General features: G+C 45.9%; 1 protein-coding gene across 1 annotated transcript; it reads left to right on the forward strand.

The window, feature by feature from the left end:
- The first annotated feature begins 1,009 nt into the window (after positions 1-1,009).
- On the forward strand, positions 1,010-20,523 carry MSLN (mesothelin). The gene is made up of 22 exons (XM_077187034.1): positions 1,010-1,202; positions 1,962-2,053; positions 2,809-2,924; positions 3,832-3,953; positions 4,406-4,469; positions 5,465-5,680; positions 6,973-7,143; positions 8,344-8,490; positions 8,618-8,667; positions 9,159-9,279; positions 10,049-10,134; positions 10,790-10,913; positions 11,293-11,483; positions 12,643-12,733; positions 13,547-13,661; positions 14,137-14,342; positions 14,904-15,050; positions 15,926-16,059; positions 17,066-17,193; positions 17,699-17,793; positions 18,400-18,589; positions 20,089-20,523. Exons 1-22 carry the CDS (start codon positions 1,063-1,065, stop codon positions 20,181-20,183), a joined length of 2,841 nt encoding a protein of 946 aa, XP_077043149.1. The 5' UTR covers positions 1,010-1,062; the 3' UTR covers positions 20,184-20,523.
- Positions 20,524-21,226: the final 703 nt, after the last annotated feature.

The following is a 21,226-nucleotide window of genomic DNA, read 5'->3' on the forward strand; positions in this document are numbered from 1 at the left end:
CTCCTCCTTATATTCCTGCCTGGCCTCTAAACCCAGCACAGCTCTGGATCCAGAATATTCCATCCTGTTCTTTTCCAAATATGATGCCAGGAAGCTTTTGGCATCCCTGACCGAGTTCAGCCAGCAGGTGAGTCTTCCCTCCAATGGAATTCCCTCAAATCCAGGGGATTTTTGCTCAGGGAAAGACTTCATTTCAAATGCCCTGATTATTTTTTTACCTTATTTTGGAAAGAGATGTTGCCCTGATTTTTTAAGATTTTTTTTACCTTATCTTGGAGAGAGATGTCACCCTGATTTTTTTAAAAGATTTTCTTTAGGGTTTTTTTCTTTAAGTTTTTTTTTTTTCTTTAAGTTTTTTTTTTTTCTTTAAGTTATTTTTTTTCTTTAAGTTTTTTTTTTCCTTTAAGGTTTTTTTTTTCCTTTAAGGTTTTTTTTTCCTTTAAGGTGTTTTTTTTCTTTAGGGTTTTTTTCCTTTAAGGTTGGCTTTTTTCCTTTAAGGTGTTTTTTTTTTCCTTTAAGGTGGTTTTTTTTCCTTTAGGGTTTTTTTTTCTTTAGGGTTTTTTTTTCTTTTGGGTTTTTTTTTTCTTTAAGGTTTTTTTCTTTAAGGTTTAGATTTTCTAAGCCTTCAGATGTTGACATTCTTGTAAGGAACTTTCTCACACACTTTATGTAAATAACTCATTGTTTTGCATTCTTTTCTGGAGGAGGGCAAATTTGATGGACTGTTGGTCTGTCCAGTGTCATTGGAGAGGTGGCACTGTCACCCTCCAATCCACTGTCACTTTTGGAAATCTATAAACGCTGGAGTCAGAAATTAAAAATTCTCTTTTTACCTTGAAAAGAGCAGCGAGTCCACGCCGTGTTTCGTGTCCTACAGTGCAAAGAGCCCCATCCAAAACAGCAGATTCCATTTAGCACTCAGATCTGCTTGCACTGCTGTCCATGTCTGGTTGGAATTCCCTGGAATTCAGGTTTTTTTCCCTCCTGCCTTGTCCCCAGCTCTCCCAGGCGCCCCTTTCCCCGGAGTGGAGCCTGGTGCTCCTCAATGGGCTGTGGGAGAGGATGCTCCAGGTGCCTGGCATTGAGACCCTGCCAGTGCTGCTCCAGTGGCTCCGTGGGGGCCTCCAGCCTTTCCTGCTGCACCCCCAGGGCTTTGGCTGCCTCCGTGCCAAGGACGTGTCCTGTGAGCAATTCCAGCTGCTGTGAGTGTGGGATGTCCCCTCTGGGCCACCAGGGCCACGCCCTGGGCGCTCCTCTGGGGGAAAAATCACTTTGGAGAAGGGTGGGAAATGGGTTTGTAGAAAATCTTTGAAGTTTAATTAAATATTTGTATAGTGTGTATTTATAGATCTGTTTTGAGATAAGAAATGTTGATTTAGAAATATTATAGAGAGGCTAAGAAATGCTTATAGTGTGTTGGAATTGGAAAATTAGAATACACTGGCTCTTTTGGAATTGGGAAATTAGAATACACTGGCTTTTTTTGGAATTGGGAAATTAGAATACACTGGCTTTTTTGGAATTGGGAAATTAGAATACACTGGCTCTTTTGGAATTGGGAAATTAGAATACACTGGCTTTTTTGGAATTGGGAAATTAGAATACACTGGCTTTTTTGGAATTGGGATATTAGAATCCGCTGGCTTTTTTGGAATTGGGAAATTACAATACACTGTTTTTTTTACAATTAGGAGATTACAATACACTGGCTTTTTTACAGTTAGGAAATTACAATGCACTGGCTTCTGATTGTGATGGTGTGAATTACAACATCTGTATTGTCTCACCCTTCTCATGAGACTGGAAATGGAATAAAAGTTTTTAAAACTCTGTTGCCCCATCTCTGGGTCAGAAAAGGGCATAATCCACCAGAAAAGGATGGGATTGAGAATATCCATGTTTTTGTGAGAGCCCAGCCCTGGCCTCAGCAAGGTTTGAGGTGTTTTCCCCTCCTTTTGCAGAGTGGCTGCCCTGGATGGAATCTATTCCCAGCTTTCTGTGCAGGAGCAGAGGAATCTCTACTCTGGGATCAAGCATTTCCTCACCCAGCATGGTAAAGGATTCCCCTGATTTCCCTGGGCTCTCTCCCAGGGCTGAGGCTTCACAGGGGGTTTGGGAATCTCCAATGAAAACAGGCTGGGAACATCAGTAATTAATGGATTTGGGAATGATTTCCCTGCCTGGAGGCTTGATTAACCCAGGATTTTAATAAATTTTTTATAAATTTGCTGCCTGTGCGGGGTTTGGTTGTGCTCAGGAGGGAACCCAGGCAGGAGCTGCCATGAATTTCCTGCAGAAAGCTTCTGGTGAACGTGGAGGGAGGGAGAAAGAGGCTGGGCATGGAATATTGGCAGGGCTGGGATTCTTTCTGCCCTGTCCCATGGGAATTTGTGGTGTGAGCACTGGATTTGGGTGTGAGCTGGGAGAAAAGGAGAAAGAGGCAGGGCATGGAATATTGGCAGGGCTGGGATTCCTTCTGCCCTGTCCCATGGGAATTTGTGGTGTGAGCTGGGAGCTCTGCTGGGCTGCAGCCTCAGAAATCCCAGTTCCCAGTGGGCTGCAGCTCCACGGGCTCTGTGCTCCTGCACTCCTGTCTGCAGAGAAAGGGGCTCTGCTCCATGGGCTCTGTGCTCCTGCACTCCTGTCTGCAGAGAAAGGGGCTCTGCTCCATGGGCTCTGTGCTCCTGCATTCCTGTCTGCAGAGAAAGGGGCTCTGCTCCATGGGCTCTGTGCTCCTGCACTCCTGTCTGCAGAGAAAGGGGCTCTGCTGCACGGGCTCTGTGCTCCTGCATTCCTGTCTGCCTGCAGGACCCAGCCAGAGCTGCCACAGCCCCAATTCCACTGCCTGGTTCCGGAATTTCCTGGGATCCTTTCTGGAGCACGCCACCGTGGAGGACCTGCAGCTCTTTGGGGATGAAGCCACAGTAAGTGGGGACCCTGGGGGGGTCACAGTCCTGCCCTGAGCAGAATCAGAGCCCCAGGATGGTGGGGTTGGAAGGATTTGAGGGTCACCCATCCCATTCCAGCCTCATCCACTGTCCCAGGGTGTCACTGTCACATTTTCTGAAAAATCCTCTTGCCCAGAATTGTTCTCCTGGGAAGCTGAGAAGCCTCAAAAAAAAAGAAAAAAAGGAAAACAATAATTATCTGATTTGCTTCTCCTGTGTTTTGCTGCTCTGGAATGTGTTTGGTGATTATTTACCAACTGGTCATTGTTTTATTGGTTTCATGTGAATTGTTATGACTTAATGACCAATCAGGGCCAAGCTATGTCAAGGCTCTGGAGACAGTCATGAGTTTTCATTATTATCTTTTTAACCTTCTGTCTATATCCTTTCTGTATTCTTTAGTATAGTTTAGTTTAGTATTTAATATACTATAGTAAGTTAAAATAATCAATTAGCCTTCTGAGAACATGGAGTCAGATTCATCATTCCTTCCTGCCACGGGGGTCCCAGAAAATACAAGACCAGGGTGCTCCAATCCCTGTCCAACCTGGCCCTGGAATTCCTGCCAGGAATATTTCTCTGGTTAATCTGAGGTGAACAGCCACTGCAGTTTTTTTCCCCATGATGTGATGAGAGGGATTTGCACAGAAGTTGGTTCCACAAAGGGAATTCTGCAGGGAGCAAACTGGAGCCAGTGAGAGGAGCAACCTCAAACCTGATCAGGGTCCCAGTGTTTACTTTAAAACGAACAAAAAAAAAACCTCAGCACAACTTTAAACCCAGATGAAAAGCCCTGAGGTTGGTTCAGACTGTCCCATGTCACTGTCAGGATTGAAGGATCCATCTGAGTCATTTTCCCTTTTTATTTTTTTTCCACCTTCAGCTTCAAAAATTTGCCAGGGACCCGGTGAATATGGAGATGGTTGGGAACCTCACCTTGCTCAGGGAGACTGCCCTGTACTACACCCTGCTCCTGACCTCTGCTCCTGCCCTTCCCCTGGCCAGGTACGGATCTGAGGGGGTCTGATTTCCTGGCATGGCTCAGCGTGGCACTATTGATTCATTTTCTCTTTAAAGGTTCGATTAATTTTCTCTTTAAAGGATTTGTAATTATCTCTTTAAGGGTTCCATCCGTTTTCTCTTTAAGGGTTCCATCCGTTTTCTCTTTAAGGGTTCCATTCTTTTTCTTTTCAAAGGTTCCATTCTTTTTCTTTTCAAAGGTTCCATTTTCAAATGGAGCCTTGCTGCCCTTGCCCTCTGGGGCCAGATCCCCAGTTCTTTTCCTGGGAGATGATTTCCCTGCAGTGCTTCCAGGGATTTCCAGCTCCCTGAGCTGGAGCCTTGGCACCAGCAGAGCTGAGACGATGGGGGAAGGTGCCTGGAGGAAGAGCATCCTCTGGAGCAGAGGAAAGCTCTGCTGGAGCCCTCTCTGACCCAGCCTCTCCTTTTGTCCCCAGCCTCCCGGACAGGTTCCTTTGTTACCTGAGCCCCGGGGCAGTGGCGAACCTGAGCAGGGAGGAGGTGCTGGGAGTGGCCCAGAGGCTGGGGAGGAGCTGCCCCTGGAGCAGGGGGATGCCCGGAGCCTCCCCGGAGCTGCAGGTGAGCACCTGGGGATCCTCTCGGCTGCACAAAACCCGTGGGTGAGCACCTGGGGATCCTCTCAGCTGCACAAAACCCGTGGGTGAGCACCTGGGGATCCTCTCAGCAGCCCAAAACCCGTGGGTGAGCACCTGGGGATCCTCTCAGCTGCACAAAACCTGCTGGGGTGAGCACCTGGGGATCCTCTCAGCTGCACAAAACCCGTGGGTGAGCACCTGGGGATCCTCTCAGCTGCACAAAACCTGCTGGGGTGAGCCCAGCTCTGTGTGCCCTCTTGTCACCCTCCTCTGGGTCACCTTGTGTCTTTGTTGTGGTGTCTGGCTGGGTTCCCATCACCTCACGGGGCTCAGTGGTGGGGATGGTCCATCCACATTGAGAGGGAGACATCTCAAAGCAACACACTCCATTTCCAGAGGGCTTCAAACTGTTTTTATTCCAGCAAGCATGCTTGTTATACATTCTTACAAAGCTCATGAGTTTACTCATTGGTCAGGAAAGACAAACAAAGTGCTCATTGGAACAGACAGTTGCAGGTTTCTCTTCTTTCTCCTTTTTTGTTTCTTGGTATCCTTTCTTTCTTGGTTTTTCTTTCTCCTTCTTTCTTTCTTGGTTTCTCTCCTTTCTCCTTCTTTCTTTCTTGGTTTCTCTAATAATTTTTGGTTTCTTGGTTTCTCTCTCCTTCTTCTTCTTTCTTTCTTGGTTTCTCCTCTTTCTCCTCCTTTCTTGGTTTCTCTGTCAACGACCTCAGTAGGAAATCTTTCAGGGGTAAACAAACTTATCACACTTCTCTCTGGCGCACAGAAGTCACTGTAAAACCTCTTCCACACCCCCACGGGCAAGCCTGAGGCAGAACCCCAGGGATTTAGGGCTGTGGGATGCAGCATTGCTGCTCTGACTCTGCTCTGTCTCTGGCACAGGTGGCATCCTCCCTGCTGAGGAATTTGGAGGATTTCTCCCCAGCCGTGCTGGCAGCCCTGGGCCAGGCTGCCCTGGGGCTCTCAGTGTCCAGAATCCAGGAGAACATCCCTGAGGAGCACCTGGAGGCAGCTCTGCCTGCCCTGGGCAGAGTGCAGGGCTGGAGGGATGAGCAGGCCAGGGCTGTGGTCAACAAACTGCTCCAATCTGGCTACCAGGTACTGCAGAGCTCCTCACACCCACAGGCTGCTCCTGGCCAGGGTTTCAGGCACTGGGAGTGCCCAGGGAGGTTGGGAGTGCCCATCCCTGGAGGTGTCCAAGGGATGTCTGGAGGTGGCACTGATGCTTTGGGAACAGAGTTAAAGGAATAAAGTTGGGATTTGTTACAAGGGCTTCAAAGGATTCTGACAGAACCACAGGACACAGCCTGAAGCTGCACCAAGGGGAATTTAGGTTGGGTATTAGGAAGAGGTTTTTTACAGAAAGGGTGATAAAGTTCTGGAGTCCCCATCCCTGGGGGTGTTTAACAAGGCCTGGATGGGGCACTGGGGGCCAGGGGTGAGTTCAGGAGTTGGGACTGGTTGGACTCAATGATCTTTAAGGTCTCCCCCAACTCAGTGATTCTGTGAATTCTGTGGATTCACCTTGGGCAGTGCAAGGGCCTGGCTGTGGCTACACCCAAGATGGACAATGGGTCAGGAGTTGTCACACTTTGCTAAGTTTTGGTCCATTCCCATATTGGGTTCATTGTCCAGTTCCAGCTCAGGTGATGCAGTCCCACCCTCCCAGACTGCTCTCCTCCATTCCCTGTTGTTTGCACTTTTGGGGCCTGGAGCTGCAGTGGTGTCCTTGGTTCTGGGGCTGTCTCAAAGCAGGAAATGAATTTGTAGAGAAACGCTTGTAGAGAAATATGAATTTCTAGAGAAACAGACAGTGTGGAGAGAAAAATAGAACTAGAAACAAGTTTCAAAGGATGGCCTTGCAAATAAGACTGGATACTTTGGAGAAATGGAACTGTGAAAGATGCATTGTGGTAGGACCCACTGAGGGGTAATTTTAGATTATCAACTTTAAGGCATTTACAGCATAGTGTAGGACAAGCTGATAGGCCAAGAAATGCTTGTAACATAAATAAGAAATAGTTAAATTCTGATTGTGATGGTGTGAATTATAACATCTGTATGGTCTCACCCTTCACGTGAGACTGAAAATGGAATAAAAGTTTTTAAAACACCTCTGAGTTACCCCATCTCTGAGTCAGAAAAGGGCCTGATCTGACAAAAAAAAAAAGGATTGTTTTGTGTGGCTGAGCTGTGAGGAGAACTGGTGACACTTTATATGAAGTTCAGAGTTAGAAACCAATACAGAATCTGGAAAATATAAAAGCTCAAACTGAAGGGATGAGCCCTCAGAGCTCTGGGCTGGGGATTGGTGGGGTTGGGCACAGCTGGGACTCGAGGATCTCAAAGGTCTCTTCCAAGCTGATTTTTTTTCTGGGATTCCCTTGCAGATCCTGGATGGACAGAGCCTGGCAGAGCTGGGCACTTTGGTGGGTGGCCTCAATAGCAGCACACTCTGGAGTTTGTCCCCAGAGGTTGTCCTGGAGGCCATCCAGCTGCCAGCCTTTGCCCAGCACGTGGACACTCTGCCCTATGCTCTCAGAAGGATCCTGGTGGAAAAGGTGACCTTGTTTTGTCTCACCCTGGAGCAGGGGTGGGGGCACTGCTTACCTGGGGCCAGGTGTGCCACAGCTGCACCTGCCAGCATCCCCTGGGCCATTGGTCACAGCCAGGCAGGGTGGCAGCAGGACAGGCCACTCAAACCCTGCCACTGCCTCTGTGTCACTGTCCTTGGCCACTCAAACCCTGCCACTGCCTCTGTGTCACTGTCCTTGGCCTCTCAAACCCTGCCACTGCCTCTGTGTCACTGTCCTTGGCCTCTCAAACCCTGCCACGGCCTCTGTGTCACTGTCCTTGGCCACTCAAACCCTGCCATGGCCTCTGTGTCACTGTCCTTGGCCACTCAAACCCTGCCACTGCCTCTGTGTCACTGTCCTTGGCCTCTCAAACCCTGCCACGGCCTCTGTGTCACTGTCCTTGGCCACTCAAACCCTGCCACGGCCTCTGTGTCACTGTCCTTGGCCTCTCAAACCCTGCCACTGCCTCTGTGTCACTGTCCTTGGCCTCAAACCCTGCCACGGCCTCTGTGTCACTATCCTTGGCCTGCTCAGCCTCTTGGGGACAAGGCCAGGAGGGATTTGTTTTATGGGGTGCTCCCAGAAACTGCTTCCCAGTGGATGTTCCCAGGGAAAGAATATAAATATATTTATATTCTTATTTATTTTATATCATTTTATTATTATTTATAATAATAAAATTAATTTATATTATTTTTATATTATTTTATATTAATTTTTATTATTGATAAAAAATTAATTTATATAATTTTATATTATTTTATATTATATTTATTTTTCTTATTTCATACTATTCTTATTTATTTATATTATTAAATATATTTATTCTTATTTATATATATTTATATATAAATATATTTTATATTATAAAATATACATTTTAATATTTATATTTTAATAAAACATATTCTATATATTTCATAATAGATATTTTATAAAAATACATAAAACAGAAAATATTTTATAAAAATATATAAAATATAAAACTACTTTATTATACATATATTTAATATATAATATATATTAAAATATATATTATATATTGTAACCATAGAATAATTCAAGGTTGCACTCGATCCTGGAGGTCTTTTCCAACCCAAACAATTCTCTGCTTCTGCTCCTGCCATGATTTGGGCTAAAGCTGGGTGAGGTTTGCCATGGTTTGTTCTCTTGGCTTTTTCCAAGGTTTCCTCCAGGGTTGGCCACCCCTCTGAGCTGGTTAAACTCATTCCCAGTGCTCTGGCCACCTCCATCCCAAAATCCCTGCTGGTTTTTGGGGAAGAGATGCCAAACCTGCAGGATCTCAACAACAAACCATGGACCAGAGAGCAGGTAAAAGGTTCCTCCTTCCCCTCCCTGGCAGCCCTGCCCTCTGTGGGGCCATGAATTCCACAAATCCCCCTGGAAACTGAGCCCTTTTCCCTGGAAAACCTCTGACCTCTCTGCCCATGCTCCCCAGGCTGCCATGTTCTTCAGTGATGTGGTGAAGGCAGAGCCTGACTTCAGCAGGTAAAGATTTCCCTCCTCTCCTTCCCCTTTCTGCTTGTTTTCCTGGCAATTCCCACCTTTCCATGGTGCATCCACATCCACCCCCTGGAACCCATGGAAGCAGATGGGAAATGGAATGGGAACCCAAACACGGATGTGGAACATGGAGATTCAGCAGGGCTCAGCTGCCAGATACACCCAGGGACCACATTTTCCTTCTAAAGTGATGCTGCTGGCTCAGGCTGCACCTGGGATCTTGCTCCAGATTGCCTCTGGAAGGCATTTCCAGGCAGGGAATGCATTTCCAAGCAGGGAATGCATTTCCAAACCTTCCAGAGGGCAATTCCAGGGATTCATTTAGAGGGGCTGCTGTGTTTTTTGATGTATTTGAGTTCTGTATTCTGAAAACAGAGCTTCATATCTGGGAAACCCAGTGGGGTGAGCAGAGTCCTGCTCTGAATGCACCTTCCTGAAGGCTTTTCCCTCCTGATTTTCCTGCTGGGAACTCCCAGGCTCTCCCAGTCTGTGCTCCAGGGCTTCACCTGTGCAGCTGCCAGCGCTGTGGGGGCAGGAAGGTTCCAGGAGCTGGCCAGAGTCATGAGGAAGAAGAAGGTCAGGCTGGGCCAGGACCAGGTAATGCCCACATTCCCAAGGGTTTGGGGTTGTCCTGCGGGTACTGAAGGAAATTGTTCAGCCAGAGCAGCCCCTGGGCCTCAGGGGCTGCAGCAGGGATGTGTCAGGGGGGTTAGGATGGGTTTTAGGGACAGGTTCTCCCCCCAGAGGGTGACCCAGGGACAGGGGGGGTTGTTGGGGTGTCAGGGTGGTCCCTGTGGGTCCCTTCCTGTGAACAAATGTCCTGGGTGTCCCTCCCACAGCTCTGAGTTTCCCTGAAGAGAAGTCCAAACCCTTTGATTTCCATAATTTTTCCTTTCCTTTCCTTTCCTTTCCTTTCCTTTCCTTTCCTTTCCTTTCCTTTCCTTTCCTTTCCTTTCCTTTCCTTTCCTTTCCTTTCCTTTCCTTTCCTTTCCTTTCCTTTCCTTTCCTTTCCTTTCCTTTCCTTTCCCTTTCCTTTCCTTTCCTTTCCTTTCCTTTCCTTTCCTTTCCTTTCCTTTCCTTTCCTTTCCTTTCCTTTCCTTTCCTTTCCTTTCCTTTCCTTTCCTTTCCTTTCCTTTCCTTTCCTTTCCTTTCCTTTCCTTTCCTTTCCTTTCCTTTCCTTTCCTTTCCTTTCCTTTCCTTTCCTTTCCTTTCCTTTCCTTTCCTTTCCTTTCCTTTCCTTTCCTTTCCTTTCCTTTCCTTTCCTTTCCTTTCCTTTCCTTTCCCATAAAATCTTCCCATTATTTTATCTTTTCCTTGTGTTTTGTGGTGGTTTCTCTCCTTGATGCAATCTCTGGTGTCCTTGCAGCTGAGCTGCCTGCTGAGGATGGTGACTCTGCATGGGATTCCCCAGGATTGGGACAATTATCCCCAAGACCTGCTGCTGTTTTTAAGGTACCTGTGCTGTGGTTTCCATCATCTTGCCTTAGAGCAACATGGGAAAAATAAAAATTAGTTTATAACCAGGCTGACTAATTTGATTCCTATTTCAGAGTTGTTTAGGCCTCTTTCTGGGGAATAAAAAATGGGATTGCAGAAAGCTGGAGGAGGGTAGATTTGTATGAGATATTGGAATAAATCCTTCCTTGTGAGGTGTCCCAGAGAGGCTGAGGCTGCCCCATCCCAGGCAGTGGCCAAGGCCAATTTTAGCATTCCCAGGTCTCTGAATGTGCTTTTACCTTACAACACCAGAGAAAATGGAATAAAGTGAATTCCCCTGTTCCAGTACCTCCCTGCTGTGGTTCTGTACCCAAACCTTGAACAGTTTTAGCAATAGATTAGTTTGAATTTGAATCTAACAATGAATTAGTTTGAATTTGAATCTAACAATTAGAACAGTTGGAACAATAGATTCCTTCAGGTGAAAATTGATTTTTTAAGAACCATTTTTTAAACTTAAGGAATTTTTAAAGGATTTAATGTCATAGAAGAAACCTGAGGAGGAACAGCTCCTGGAGTTCAGTGTGCAGGTGTGGAAGATGTTTTATCAGACACGGGCTGCCTCGAGCTTCACCTCATTCCCTAAAATTCATGGAGTTTGTCTTTCCAGCCCCTCAGACTATGCAGGGAACTGCAGCCAGTTCTTCATCAACGTTGGGAAGGCAAACGAGGATGTTCTGCCCAGAGAGGCCCCTCAGAGGCAGCAGCTGCTCCTGGAGGCTCTGGAGTGTCTGGTATGGGGAGAGGGATGTGGGTCCTGCAGGGCTTATTGGGGTCCTGCAGGAATTGGGATCCTGCAGGGCTTGATTGGGATCCTGCAAGGATGGGGGTCCTGCAGGGACTGGGATCCTGCTGGAATTGGGGTCCTGCAGGAATTAATGGGGAATCCTGCAGGGATGAGGATCCTGCAGGGCTTGATGGGGATCCTGGAGGGATGAGGATCCTGCTGGAATTGGGGGTCCTGCAGGAATTGGGATCCTACAGGGCTTGATTGGGATCCTGCAGGCCTTATTGGGGTCCTGCAGAAATTGGGGTCCTGCAGGAATTGGGGCCCTGCAGGAACTGGAGTTCAGGGACGCTCCACCCCAGTTAATGCCTCTGCCTTTATTCCAGGGAATTCCTGGCACACAAATAAATAAGACAAACACTGAGGTCCTGGGCTGGCTGGTGTGTGAGCTGGATGGGGACTACATCAGGGGTTCTGGGGGCACTTTGCTGAAGGATTTGAGCCATTGTGGATCTTTCCTGCCTGAGCAAGAAGAGGCCATCAGGGACGTCCTCAGCAGTGGCAACACCACCTTTGGGTATGGGTTTTCCTCCTGGACTCTTCCCTTAATCAAGCCCATGGTCCTATTAAGGCCTGAAGTCCAGCCAAGCAGCTTGATCAAAAACCAAAAAAACTTCTTCATTCTGAGCTTTGCACTGGGTCTTTTATGTTGTTTGGTTGAAATTATTTCAGCTGAAAGGCCTGGGTGAAATTCTCCTGAAAAATGTGATCACTTCTGTGTCTCTCTTGCTCGTTATAAAAGCTTTTCCTCCAGTCTGCAAAATTGATTTTTCATTACTCAAACTTCTCTGCCTGGCCTGGTGGTCACAGGTGAGGTCAGGCTGTTTGTCAGGCACAGATTTCCAGGAGACATTCTGCCTGTCCAGTGAGAGATGTTTGATAAATCCCCATTCTAACACACAGGGAAGCAAAATATTTTCCTTCCTGGTGAGTTGCCCCACGATCTTGGCACTGAATTGGGCCATAGCAAGCAACAGAAATTCTTTGGGTTCCAGAAAGAGCCTTAAGAAAAGAATGTGTTTGTTCAAGGCCATTTTCCCACCCAGCTGCCCTGATTTATGTCCCTGACAACTTCTGCTCTGCTGCAATAACATTTTGTGCAACAGGAAGTGGCTGAGGTGTTTTAGGGTTTAAACCTTATGTTTTCTTAACGTCACATGTTTCAAGGATGTAATCCTGGGGGATTTAAAGGTGGTTTTTTCAGTTTTGTTCTTCCTTGAGAGCTGATACCTGCTCATTTTCATTGTAGCTTGCATAAGAGATAGAAATGAGACAGATGAGACACTTGATTTTGTGTAGAATAGCTGAATTTTTATTGTATATAGCTCATTTTATATGCTATTAGAAGGTACTGTGTTTGAATTTAACAGGTTAGTAAATCATTGAAACTCAGTTGATTGGTTGGTAATGGTTAGTGTATATGTTTATTAAACTTTTCTCATTCTAGATACTTTATATTTTCTCTTTATGGATTTTTATGGGATACACTTCTTATTTTTATAAATGCAAACTCTTTTCTTACCAGAAGAGATTGTTATGTAAATTGATTTTTATTTTTATAATTATTTTCCTATGGGAATGCAATAGATTAGTTAGAGTAGTAAGGTTTAAATTATGTTTATAAGGCCTTTGTTTTATAAGGTTTTACTTATTTGCAATATATTATCTGTTTGCAGGCCTCCTTCAGCGTGGTCAGCCTTCACCCTGAGCGAGCTGAGTGGGCTGATTCCTGTGCTGGGCCCCAGCATCCTGCAGCAGATCCCCAAGGTGGGCTCTGCCCATGGCCTGGGGAGCCTGGGGAGCACTGCTGGCAATGGGGCTGGGGTCTGCAGAGCCAGCCTGGTTCCAGTTCTTCCTTTAAAGCACCTGGGGCTGGAGGGATGGGGTGTGGGAAGGGAGGGTTTGTGGAGCTGGGGGCTGGAGCAGAGGCTGGGCAGAGTTTAGGAATAAAGCAGGGATTTATTAAAAGGCTTCAAAGGATTCACCTTGGGCAGTGCAAGAGCCCAGCCATGGCTACACCCAAGATGGGTCAGGAGTTGTCACACTTTGCTAAGTTTTGGTCCATTTCCATATTGGGTTCATTGTCCAATTCCAGCTCAGGTGATGCAGTCCCACCCTCCCAGGCTGCTCTCCTCCATTCCCTGTTGTTTGCACTTTTGGGGCCTGGAGCTGCAGTGGTGTCCTTGGTTCTGGGGCTGGAAAAGGAAAAGGATTGTTCTGTGTGACTGAGCTGTGAGGAGAACTGCTGACACTTTGTATGGAGTTCAGAGTCATGGACCAATGCAGTGCAGAATCTGGGAGATAGGAAAGCTCAGACTGAAGGCATCAGAGCTGACAGGCTGGACCTGCAAATCCAGGTCACTGCCAGCCCTTTTCTGTCACTTGGGGAGAGCAGGAATAACTCCCAGTGCTTTGTGAGGAGCTTCAGTCACTGATGGGTTGGGGCAAAAGGAGAGTTCAAACATTTAAGGAATTGCTTTTGGCGCTCCAGGCTCAGAGCCTGGTGTGTGAGGAGCAGGGGCTGTGCTGGAGGCACATCCAGCATTCCCAAATCCCCCTGATGATCCCTTTTCCTTGCAGAAAGCTGTGACCACCTGGCTGAGGAACTTTGCCTGGGATTCCCACCTGTCCAGGGAGGAGCTGGCCACCGTCATCGGGGAGCTCCTGCCCCGCCGGCACAAGCGAGCAGAGGAGGGTACGGGGGCTGCCCTGAGCCAGAGCATTCCCCATGGGCCCAGGGCTCACCCTGACCCTTCCCTCTGGGCCCAGGGCTCACCCTGACCCTTCCCTCTGGGCCCAGGGTTCACCCTGACCCTTCCCTTTGGGCCCAGGGCTCACCCTGACCCTTCCCTCTGGGCCCAGGGCTCACCCTGACCCTTCCCTTTGGGCCCAGGGCTCACCCCGGCCATTCCTTTTGGGCCCAGGGCTCACCCTGACCCTTCCCTCTGGGCCCAGGGCTCACCCTGGAGCTCCTCAGGCCTTGGGAGAGGCTCCCAGGGAGGTTTGGAGTCCCCATCCCTGGAGGTGTCCAAGGAGCTCAGTACTGGTGACAAAGTGGGGATCGGGCACAGAATCAACCTTGGAGGTTTCTCCAACCAAAATGATTCTGGGATCCAAAGCTTGGAGCCAAAGGATTTAATTTAACCCTGTGTTTGCCATGGCTTCAGCAGGTTGCCCAGCTGAGCTGGAGATAACAAAGAAAATGCTGGATGATGAGCTGATGCCTGCCTTCTACATACCTGAGGAACTCCTGCGTGCCTGCCTCCAGAACATCTCCCTGGAAAATCACCTCTACCTGGAAAATGACCTCTCCAAGGTCCTCAACTACCCCTTCAGCAACCCCCAGCTGGCTGTGCTGAAGGAATACCTGCACGAGGTAATTCCAGCCCAAAAATGTCCAATTTCCACTGATGGGATTGTTCAGGGCCTTGTCCTGGGGAATTTAGGATCTCCAAGGGTGCGACTCAAATTTCCACTGATGGGACTACTCAGGGCTTTGTCCTGAGGAATTTGGGATCTCCAAGCATGTGACTCAAATTTCCACTGATGGGGTTATTCAGGGCCTTGTCCTGGTGAATTTAGGATCCCCAAGGGTGCGACTCAAATTTCCACTGGTGGGATCTCTCAGGGCTTTGTCCTAAGGAATTTGGGATCTCCAAGGATATGACTCCACTGTCTCTCAGCTCCTCTCCCAGGGTTTGCCACCTTTACTGGGAAAATATTTATTTCTTATCGCTCATTTCTATATCTAATGAGAGTTTTCCTGGCCTGTTGGCTCTGAGCCTTTCAAGGGCACCTCGGAGAGGAACGTGGCTCCATTCTCCCTCCAATCCCAATCAGAGAGATGAAAACAGCACTAAAGTGATTCCAGCTTTCCCCAGGCTGAGCCCAGCTCCCTGAGCCCCACTCTGAGCCCATCCCCGTGGTGTCTCCACAGAGGTATCCCGATGGTTATCCCGAAAAAGTGCTCTCTGGGATGGGCCCTCTGCTCCCCCTGCTCAGCCCAGAGGATATCTCCACCTGGAAGATGAGCTCAGCATACACACTGGCTGCATTCCTGAAAATTGAGCCCCCGGATTCCCTGGTAGGGGCTTGGCCTTGCTCTCCTGGCTTTGGGGCTGCTTTGGGTTCTGAGGTGGTTGAAGCATCTCTGGTGCCACAATTTTGCGTGGCCCAATAAACTTTATAAAAGAAAGGCCCTGTAAAATCAGGCCTTTCTGTTCTAAGCTAACCTATTTAGTTCCCATTAAATAAAAAATCATAAGAATAAAAATCAGTTAGCACAATAATCTATTCTTGTAAAAAATGTTCACACCTGTAAAAAACAAGGAATCTATCCCATAAAATTCCATTTAAAAATATATTAACCTATCTATAAATGTTTAATAAACCTATAACATATATAAATATATTACTCATATATAAATATATGAGATATATTGTTTAATAAGCAATAACTCTTACCAACCAATGAACTAGATTACTAGATTTCACTAGATTACCAATCGATTAAATAAATATATAAACCTATCTATAAAATGTTTAATAGACCTATAACATATATAAATATATTACATATATATAAATATACAGCATATATTGTTTAATAAGCAATAACCCTTACCAACCAATGAACTAAGTTTCACTAGATTACAAACCAATTGAATTCAAACACAATGCCTTCTAATACCATATAAAAAATGGTATACTATAAAAATTTTTTTAAAAAATTAATAAAAATAAATAAAATTAAAAATAATAAAAGAATATGAAAATTGTGTACAATAAAAAAAATAACTATTCTAGATAAAACCCAAATATTTCTATCTCTAACGCAAAACTCATAGCAACACAAACAGTTCCATTTTACTTTTGTAATTCTAAAATACTGAGTTTCTTTCAGGGACGAAACCACACCTCCTGATGCCATGAAATGAATCTAATTAATTGTGTTTCCAGGCCTCAGCAGCAATCAAACGCTACATGGAGCTGGGCCATGCCCTGAATGCCACAGCCCTGGATGCCATTGGCACCAAGTACGTGTGCCTGCTGAATGCCACCCAGCTGAAGGCCATTGACCCCGCCAGCCTCAGGTGAGTCCCAAGCTGGGGTGTCCTTGGCTTCTTCCAAAAGCCCTTTCCCATCCTTATTGTGTTTGTGGTGGAATGGAATGATGAATCTGAGTCCATGTTCTCAGAGGGCTAATTTATTATTTTATGATGCAATAATGTATTAAAGAATACTAAACTATACTAAAGGATACAGAAAGGATACAGACAGAAGGCTAAAAAGATAATAATGAAAACTCGTGACTCTCTCCAGAGCCCCAGTACAGCTTGACCTTGATTAGCCATTGAGTCAAAACAATTCACATGAAACCAACCGAACAATCTCCAAACACACTCCAAAAGAGCAAAACACGGGAGAAGCAAATCAGATAATGATTGTTTTCCTTTTTCTCTGAGGCTTCTCAGCTTCCCAGGAGAAAAATCCTGGGCGAAGGGATTTTTCCAAAAAAATTGAGTGCCACACATCCTTTTCCTTCTTTCTGCTCTCAGGGAAAGGGAATTTAGGAAGCACCTTAGAACCTGCCAGGCAGGGCTCAGATTTCCAATCCAACCCTCCTTTATTTCAGCCCAGCAGGCTGCAAATCTGACTCTGTGCTTGCTTTCATCTGCAGAAGTGCTAATTAAATTGAATTTCATAGAATTACGGAGTCCTTAAGTTCGGAAAAAGCCTCTCAGATGATCACCCAGCACCGTGGTCACCGCTAAACCATCAGGTGCCACATCCTTGTGGTTTTTAAGCATTTCCAGTTTGAACTCCTCTGAAAGACTGAATGAAATTAAATGAAATTAATTAATTACCACTTGGCAAACAGACAGATTTATTGGGCACCATCAGAGCCATTATCACCTGAAGGACAAATTCTCAGCAGGAAACTGGGCCATTGTTTTTCCTCTCAGCTTCTCTCCATAGAGCTGGGAATTAGGGATCACCTGTGCTGTGCAGAGACTCCCAGAAAAACACTCAGAATATGCAAAAATTGAACAGGTTGAAGATAATAAAAGCTTTTTTCACCCTAAATCTTTTTTGCAGACTGGCATCTCTGAATCCTTCAGCCTGTTCCCAGGAGACGAAGAACATCTTGTACCAGAAAGCCAAAGAAGCTTTCTCTGATCAGCACCATTTACCTGCTTACTATGAGCTGATTTTACCTTACCTGGGTATGTAAAAATCCAGGATGTCGTGGAGAAGGAGAACTCTTAGCCACAAATGAAATGGGTATCAAAATCCATCAAAGATTTGGGGATTTTTAAAGTCAAGTTGTTAAAAGTTTGTCTTTCCAGCTTGTAGATAGCACAAAATATTCTGTGCCTGTTTTAAGTTGCCCAAATCTGTTTCCTGACCATCACAGGGAAAATCAAACTCAGGATTTATCTCCAGGCCCTTTTCCATGTCACATTTTTTTTTTTTTCCCTGTTAAGCCAAGAATTTTTCCAAATTCTCCCCACCCTTCTTTCCCCTGTCTGGCATCACCACAGATTTTTAATGCCCAACAAAATAACTCCCAATAAAAAAAGGAGGAGCATCCCCGTGTTTTGCAGCTGGACCTCAGTGCGTTATCAGCTCCAGCCCAATGGGTTTGGAGAAATCCTCATTTTGTGCAGAGACCCAGCAGTGCTGCTTTGGGCTCTGCCATCCTTTGATGTTCTCCTTGCTTTGCTGCAGGGGGGGCTCCTGCTGCAGATCTGAAGGTTCTCAGCAAGGACGACGTGAACATGAACGTGAGCACCTTTGTGACCTTGAGGAGAGACTCCCTGATGGTGAGCTGGGCCTTGCAATTCTTGAATTCCCTGCATTTTGTTGTGTTCTCTGCTTGGGTTTGGTTGTGCTGTCCATTGGTGGAAATCATCAAATCCAAATTCCATAGATATTTTTATTTTAAAATATTTTCTAATTATTAAATATTCAATATTACATATTTTTTACTTATACATTAAATAATACAGAATTATTTAATATATAATATATATTAAATTTACTATATCTATTTATATATTGTTTATCATTATTTATATGTAATGAATAATTATATATTACTATAATAATATTATTTAATAAATTATATAATCAATATATGATTAAATATCAAATTATTAGCTTATAATTAATATTAATTATTTGTAATAATACGATAATATTACTATAGATATATTAATATAGAATAAATATAATCATTACTATTTTTATTATTTATATATTGTTTATCTATTATTCATATATAATATATATTATAAATATTACATATTAAATAATTTTATCTCTTTTCTATTAATTAAATTTTTTAAAATCTCATTTCCATCTCTGACACGAGGTCCATCAGCACACTCCTAACTCCAGCTGTGTGATTGTTTGTTTGTTTTTGGCAGCTCCTGACGCCCGGGGAGGTGCAGGGGCTGCTGGGGGTGCATCTCCCTGAGCTGGCGCAGTGGCAGAGCAGGGCCCCCGTGCGGGACTGGCTGGCGCTGCAGAAGCAGCCGGAGCTCGACAAACTCCACGTCGGCCTCACGGGGGGCGTGCAGGAGGGATACATCAACCTCGTCACCCCCAAATTCCCAGGTAGGTCTGGGGCCCTGGTGCTTGGGGTTTCGCGGTTCTCTCGGGGTTTGTCCTGTTTAGCAAAGACAGGTGTGTGCTAAGGAAGGCAGGAGCCTCCCCTGGAATGGAAAATGTAAATCCCCCCTCTGAATTGCTATAAATTTGAAATTAAGGGGCTCTCAGGCAAAGATGTGGGAGTAGGAAATAACGGTTCTTTAATAGGGAAGAAAGTAAAAAGATAAAATCAACAATTCAGTAAAGTAAACCAACACTGCCAGAGTCAGAACCCAGCCTGACACTCTGTGGGTGTTGGCAGCAGAACCATTGGAATTGTGGCTCAGCCCTCCTGCAGTGCCAGGGGTGGCTCTGCTGGAGCAGGGATCCTGGAGAAAGGTGCAGTCTCTTCCTCTGCAGATCCAGGGCAAGAGGCAGCTGCTGTTCCTCTGGGCAATCCAGTGCAGAAGCCGTGCTGGTGTTCCAGAATCTCAGATTATATCTGGGTAGGAGTGCTTGGCTCTCCCCTCTGGGCTCACATCTCCCAGTGGGATGCTGTAGTTCTTATCAGCCATGCAGGGACATCTAATAGCCTGTTATCAGCAGATGTCCCCCTGGAGGGAGGGTTGGGTGTGGAAGAGATCAGGAAAACTGCCCACAGAGCAGAATTCAGCTGCCATGCAGATGGCAAATAGAATACAATTTACTTGGCAGTCCAGGACAGGGTTGCAGCAAGGATTGCAAGGGGGGCAGCTCTGCTGAGGAGGCTGAAGCCCTGCAGGGCAAATCCTGGGATCCCACTGGGAGCATCCCTACTGAGCATCCCAGCTGAGTGAGGAGCACTCCAGGCCTTCCTCCTTGGGGGTGCTGGGTTTGGGCTTAGAGGCAGAATCAGGGTGCTTGGGGTTGAAGGAAACTTGAGGATCCTCCAGTTTCAACCCCAAACTCAGCTTGGTGTTTGCTGTGCTTAGACAGGTGAAGAGAATCCCTGGAGGGGCATGGAGGGATGCTTTCCCCATGGAGGAGTGTTCAGTTGTCAGATTAAGCCCTTTTCTGACTCAGAGATGGGATAACTCAGAGGTGTTTTAAAAGCTTTTATTCCATTTTCAGTCTCATGTGAAGGGTGACACCATACAGATGTTAAAATTCACACCATCACAATCAGAAGCCAACTATTATACTTAATATATACAACTTAATCCTATTATAAGCATTTCTTGGCCTATCAGCTTTTTCTACACCATGCTGTAAATGCCTTAAAGTTAATAATCTAAAATTACCCCTCAGTGGGTCCTACCACAATGCATCTTTCACAGTTCCATTTCTCCAAAGTATCCAGTCTTATTTGCAAGGCCATCCTTTGAAACTTGTTTCTAGTTCTACTTCTCTCTCTCAAAAATGTCTGTCTCATTCCATGGCATTTCTAAGTCAGCATTTCTCATCTCAAACAAATCTTATCTCTAGAAATCCATTTTCCACAGTTCAGTCACTGATGTCTCTGCTCTGATGTCCTCTTTGTCCTCCAGCAATGTCCTCAGCCCCTCTGGGCACCGTGGCCATGGTGTTCCACCTCCTGCCTGCCCTGCTCATCACCTTCCTCACCGTGTCCATCCTCTCTTGACCATCTCCTCCCACCAGGGACCAGCCTGTGACCTGCTCTGAGACCTGGCCTGAGGAGTGCCCAGAGCTCCAGGCAGCTGGGCTCAGCCCAGGACTCACTTTTAGGTACTTTTGGCTTTCAAATCACTTGGAAAAAACCCCAGTTGTGTCTGAAGGGAAGATCCCAGACTCTTTGGTGCAGGATCTTTTCCTTTGGGACAGCCCAAGCCCAGCTCAGCCCCAAACCACTGCTAAACCCCATCTTACTGCTGGGTTTAAGGGTGAGTTCTGCAGGTTAAAAATGACATTTCCCAGAGCCTGACCTTGTGACACTGCCAAGACCTCAGGGTGGGAGTGAAGTTTGCCAGCTGCTTGTAAATAAATCCTGGAACTGAGTAAAAATGCCAGAAGCAAACTGATGAGTGTCTGCTCTTCCTTGGGGCTGCCCTCACCTTCCTGACTGCAGGAATCCCCCCCAAATGAAGGCTCAGGATGCCAGGATCTGCCTGTTCTGTTCCTTGGGGTTGCTGTTCAACATTTAGGAGCTGAGACTGTTCTCAGCTTCATCATCTGGAGGGAAAGTTTTTGCCCAAGGTTTTCCATATTTTTCCCCACTTGTTGGAAATATCTGTCAAAAAAAAAAAACCTCCATGAAATCTGTATCCAGCTCCTGACATCCCCCTTTGCTTCAGGAGGAGAGTCTGGGAGGGAAAAAGGGATTTGTATATTTTATGTCTTAAAAATCTTCACTGTCTGAGCTTTCTAGAGAGGGAGCAAGTTTGTCCTTCACTGCAGATTTTGGATTTATGCTGGAAAAGCTTCCCCACAAAGCACTAAACACCTCAAAAGACATGTTGGGTTAGGAAAAACCAGATTGATGTTTTATTGTATAGCACTGAACAGTAATCAAGATAAATTATCTCCAGCTAATCATCCCAGGAGAGTCTGTGTGTGGTTTGAGCAAACCTTGATCAAAAAGCAGCTTGTGAAAAAGTTAAAGAGAATTTTTGGGGATCTCTCAGCTGCAGTGCAGGCCCACCAGTGACTCAGATCCCTGAGTTTTCC

This window comes from Agelaius phoeniceus, chromosome 16, assembly GCF_051311805.1.
Source record: "Agelaius phoeniceus isolate bAgePho1 chromosome 16, bAgePho1.hap1, whole genome shotgun sequence".
NCBI classification, from domain to species: domain Eukaryota; kingdom Metazoa; phylum Chordata; class Aves; order Passeriformes; family Icteridae; genus Agelaius; species Agelaius phoeniceus.

Coding starts and splice junctions, on each gene's coding strand:
- MSLN (XM_077187034.1), top strand. CDS start 1,063: ATGCTCCAGGTGCCTGGCATTGAGACCCTGCCAGTGCTGCTCCAGTGG. Junction 16,060..17,065: donor ATTGACCCCGCCAGCCTCAG/GTGAGTCCCAAG, acceptor TCTTTTTTGCAG/ACTGGCATCTCTGAATCCTT. Junction 17,794..18,399: donor TGAGGAGAGACTCCCTGATG/GTGAGCTGGGCC, acceptor TGTTTTTGGCAG/CTCCTGACGCCCGGGGAGGT.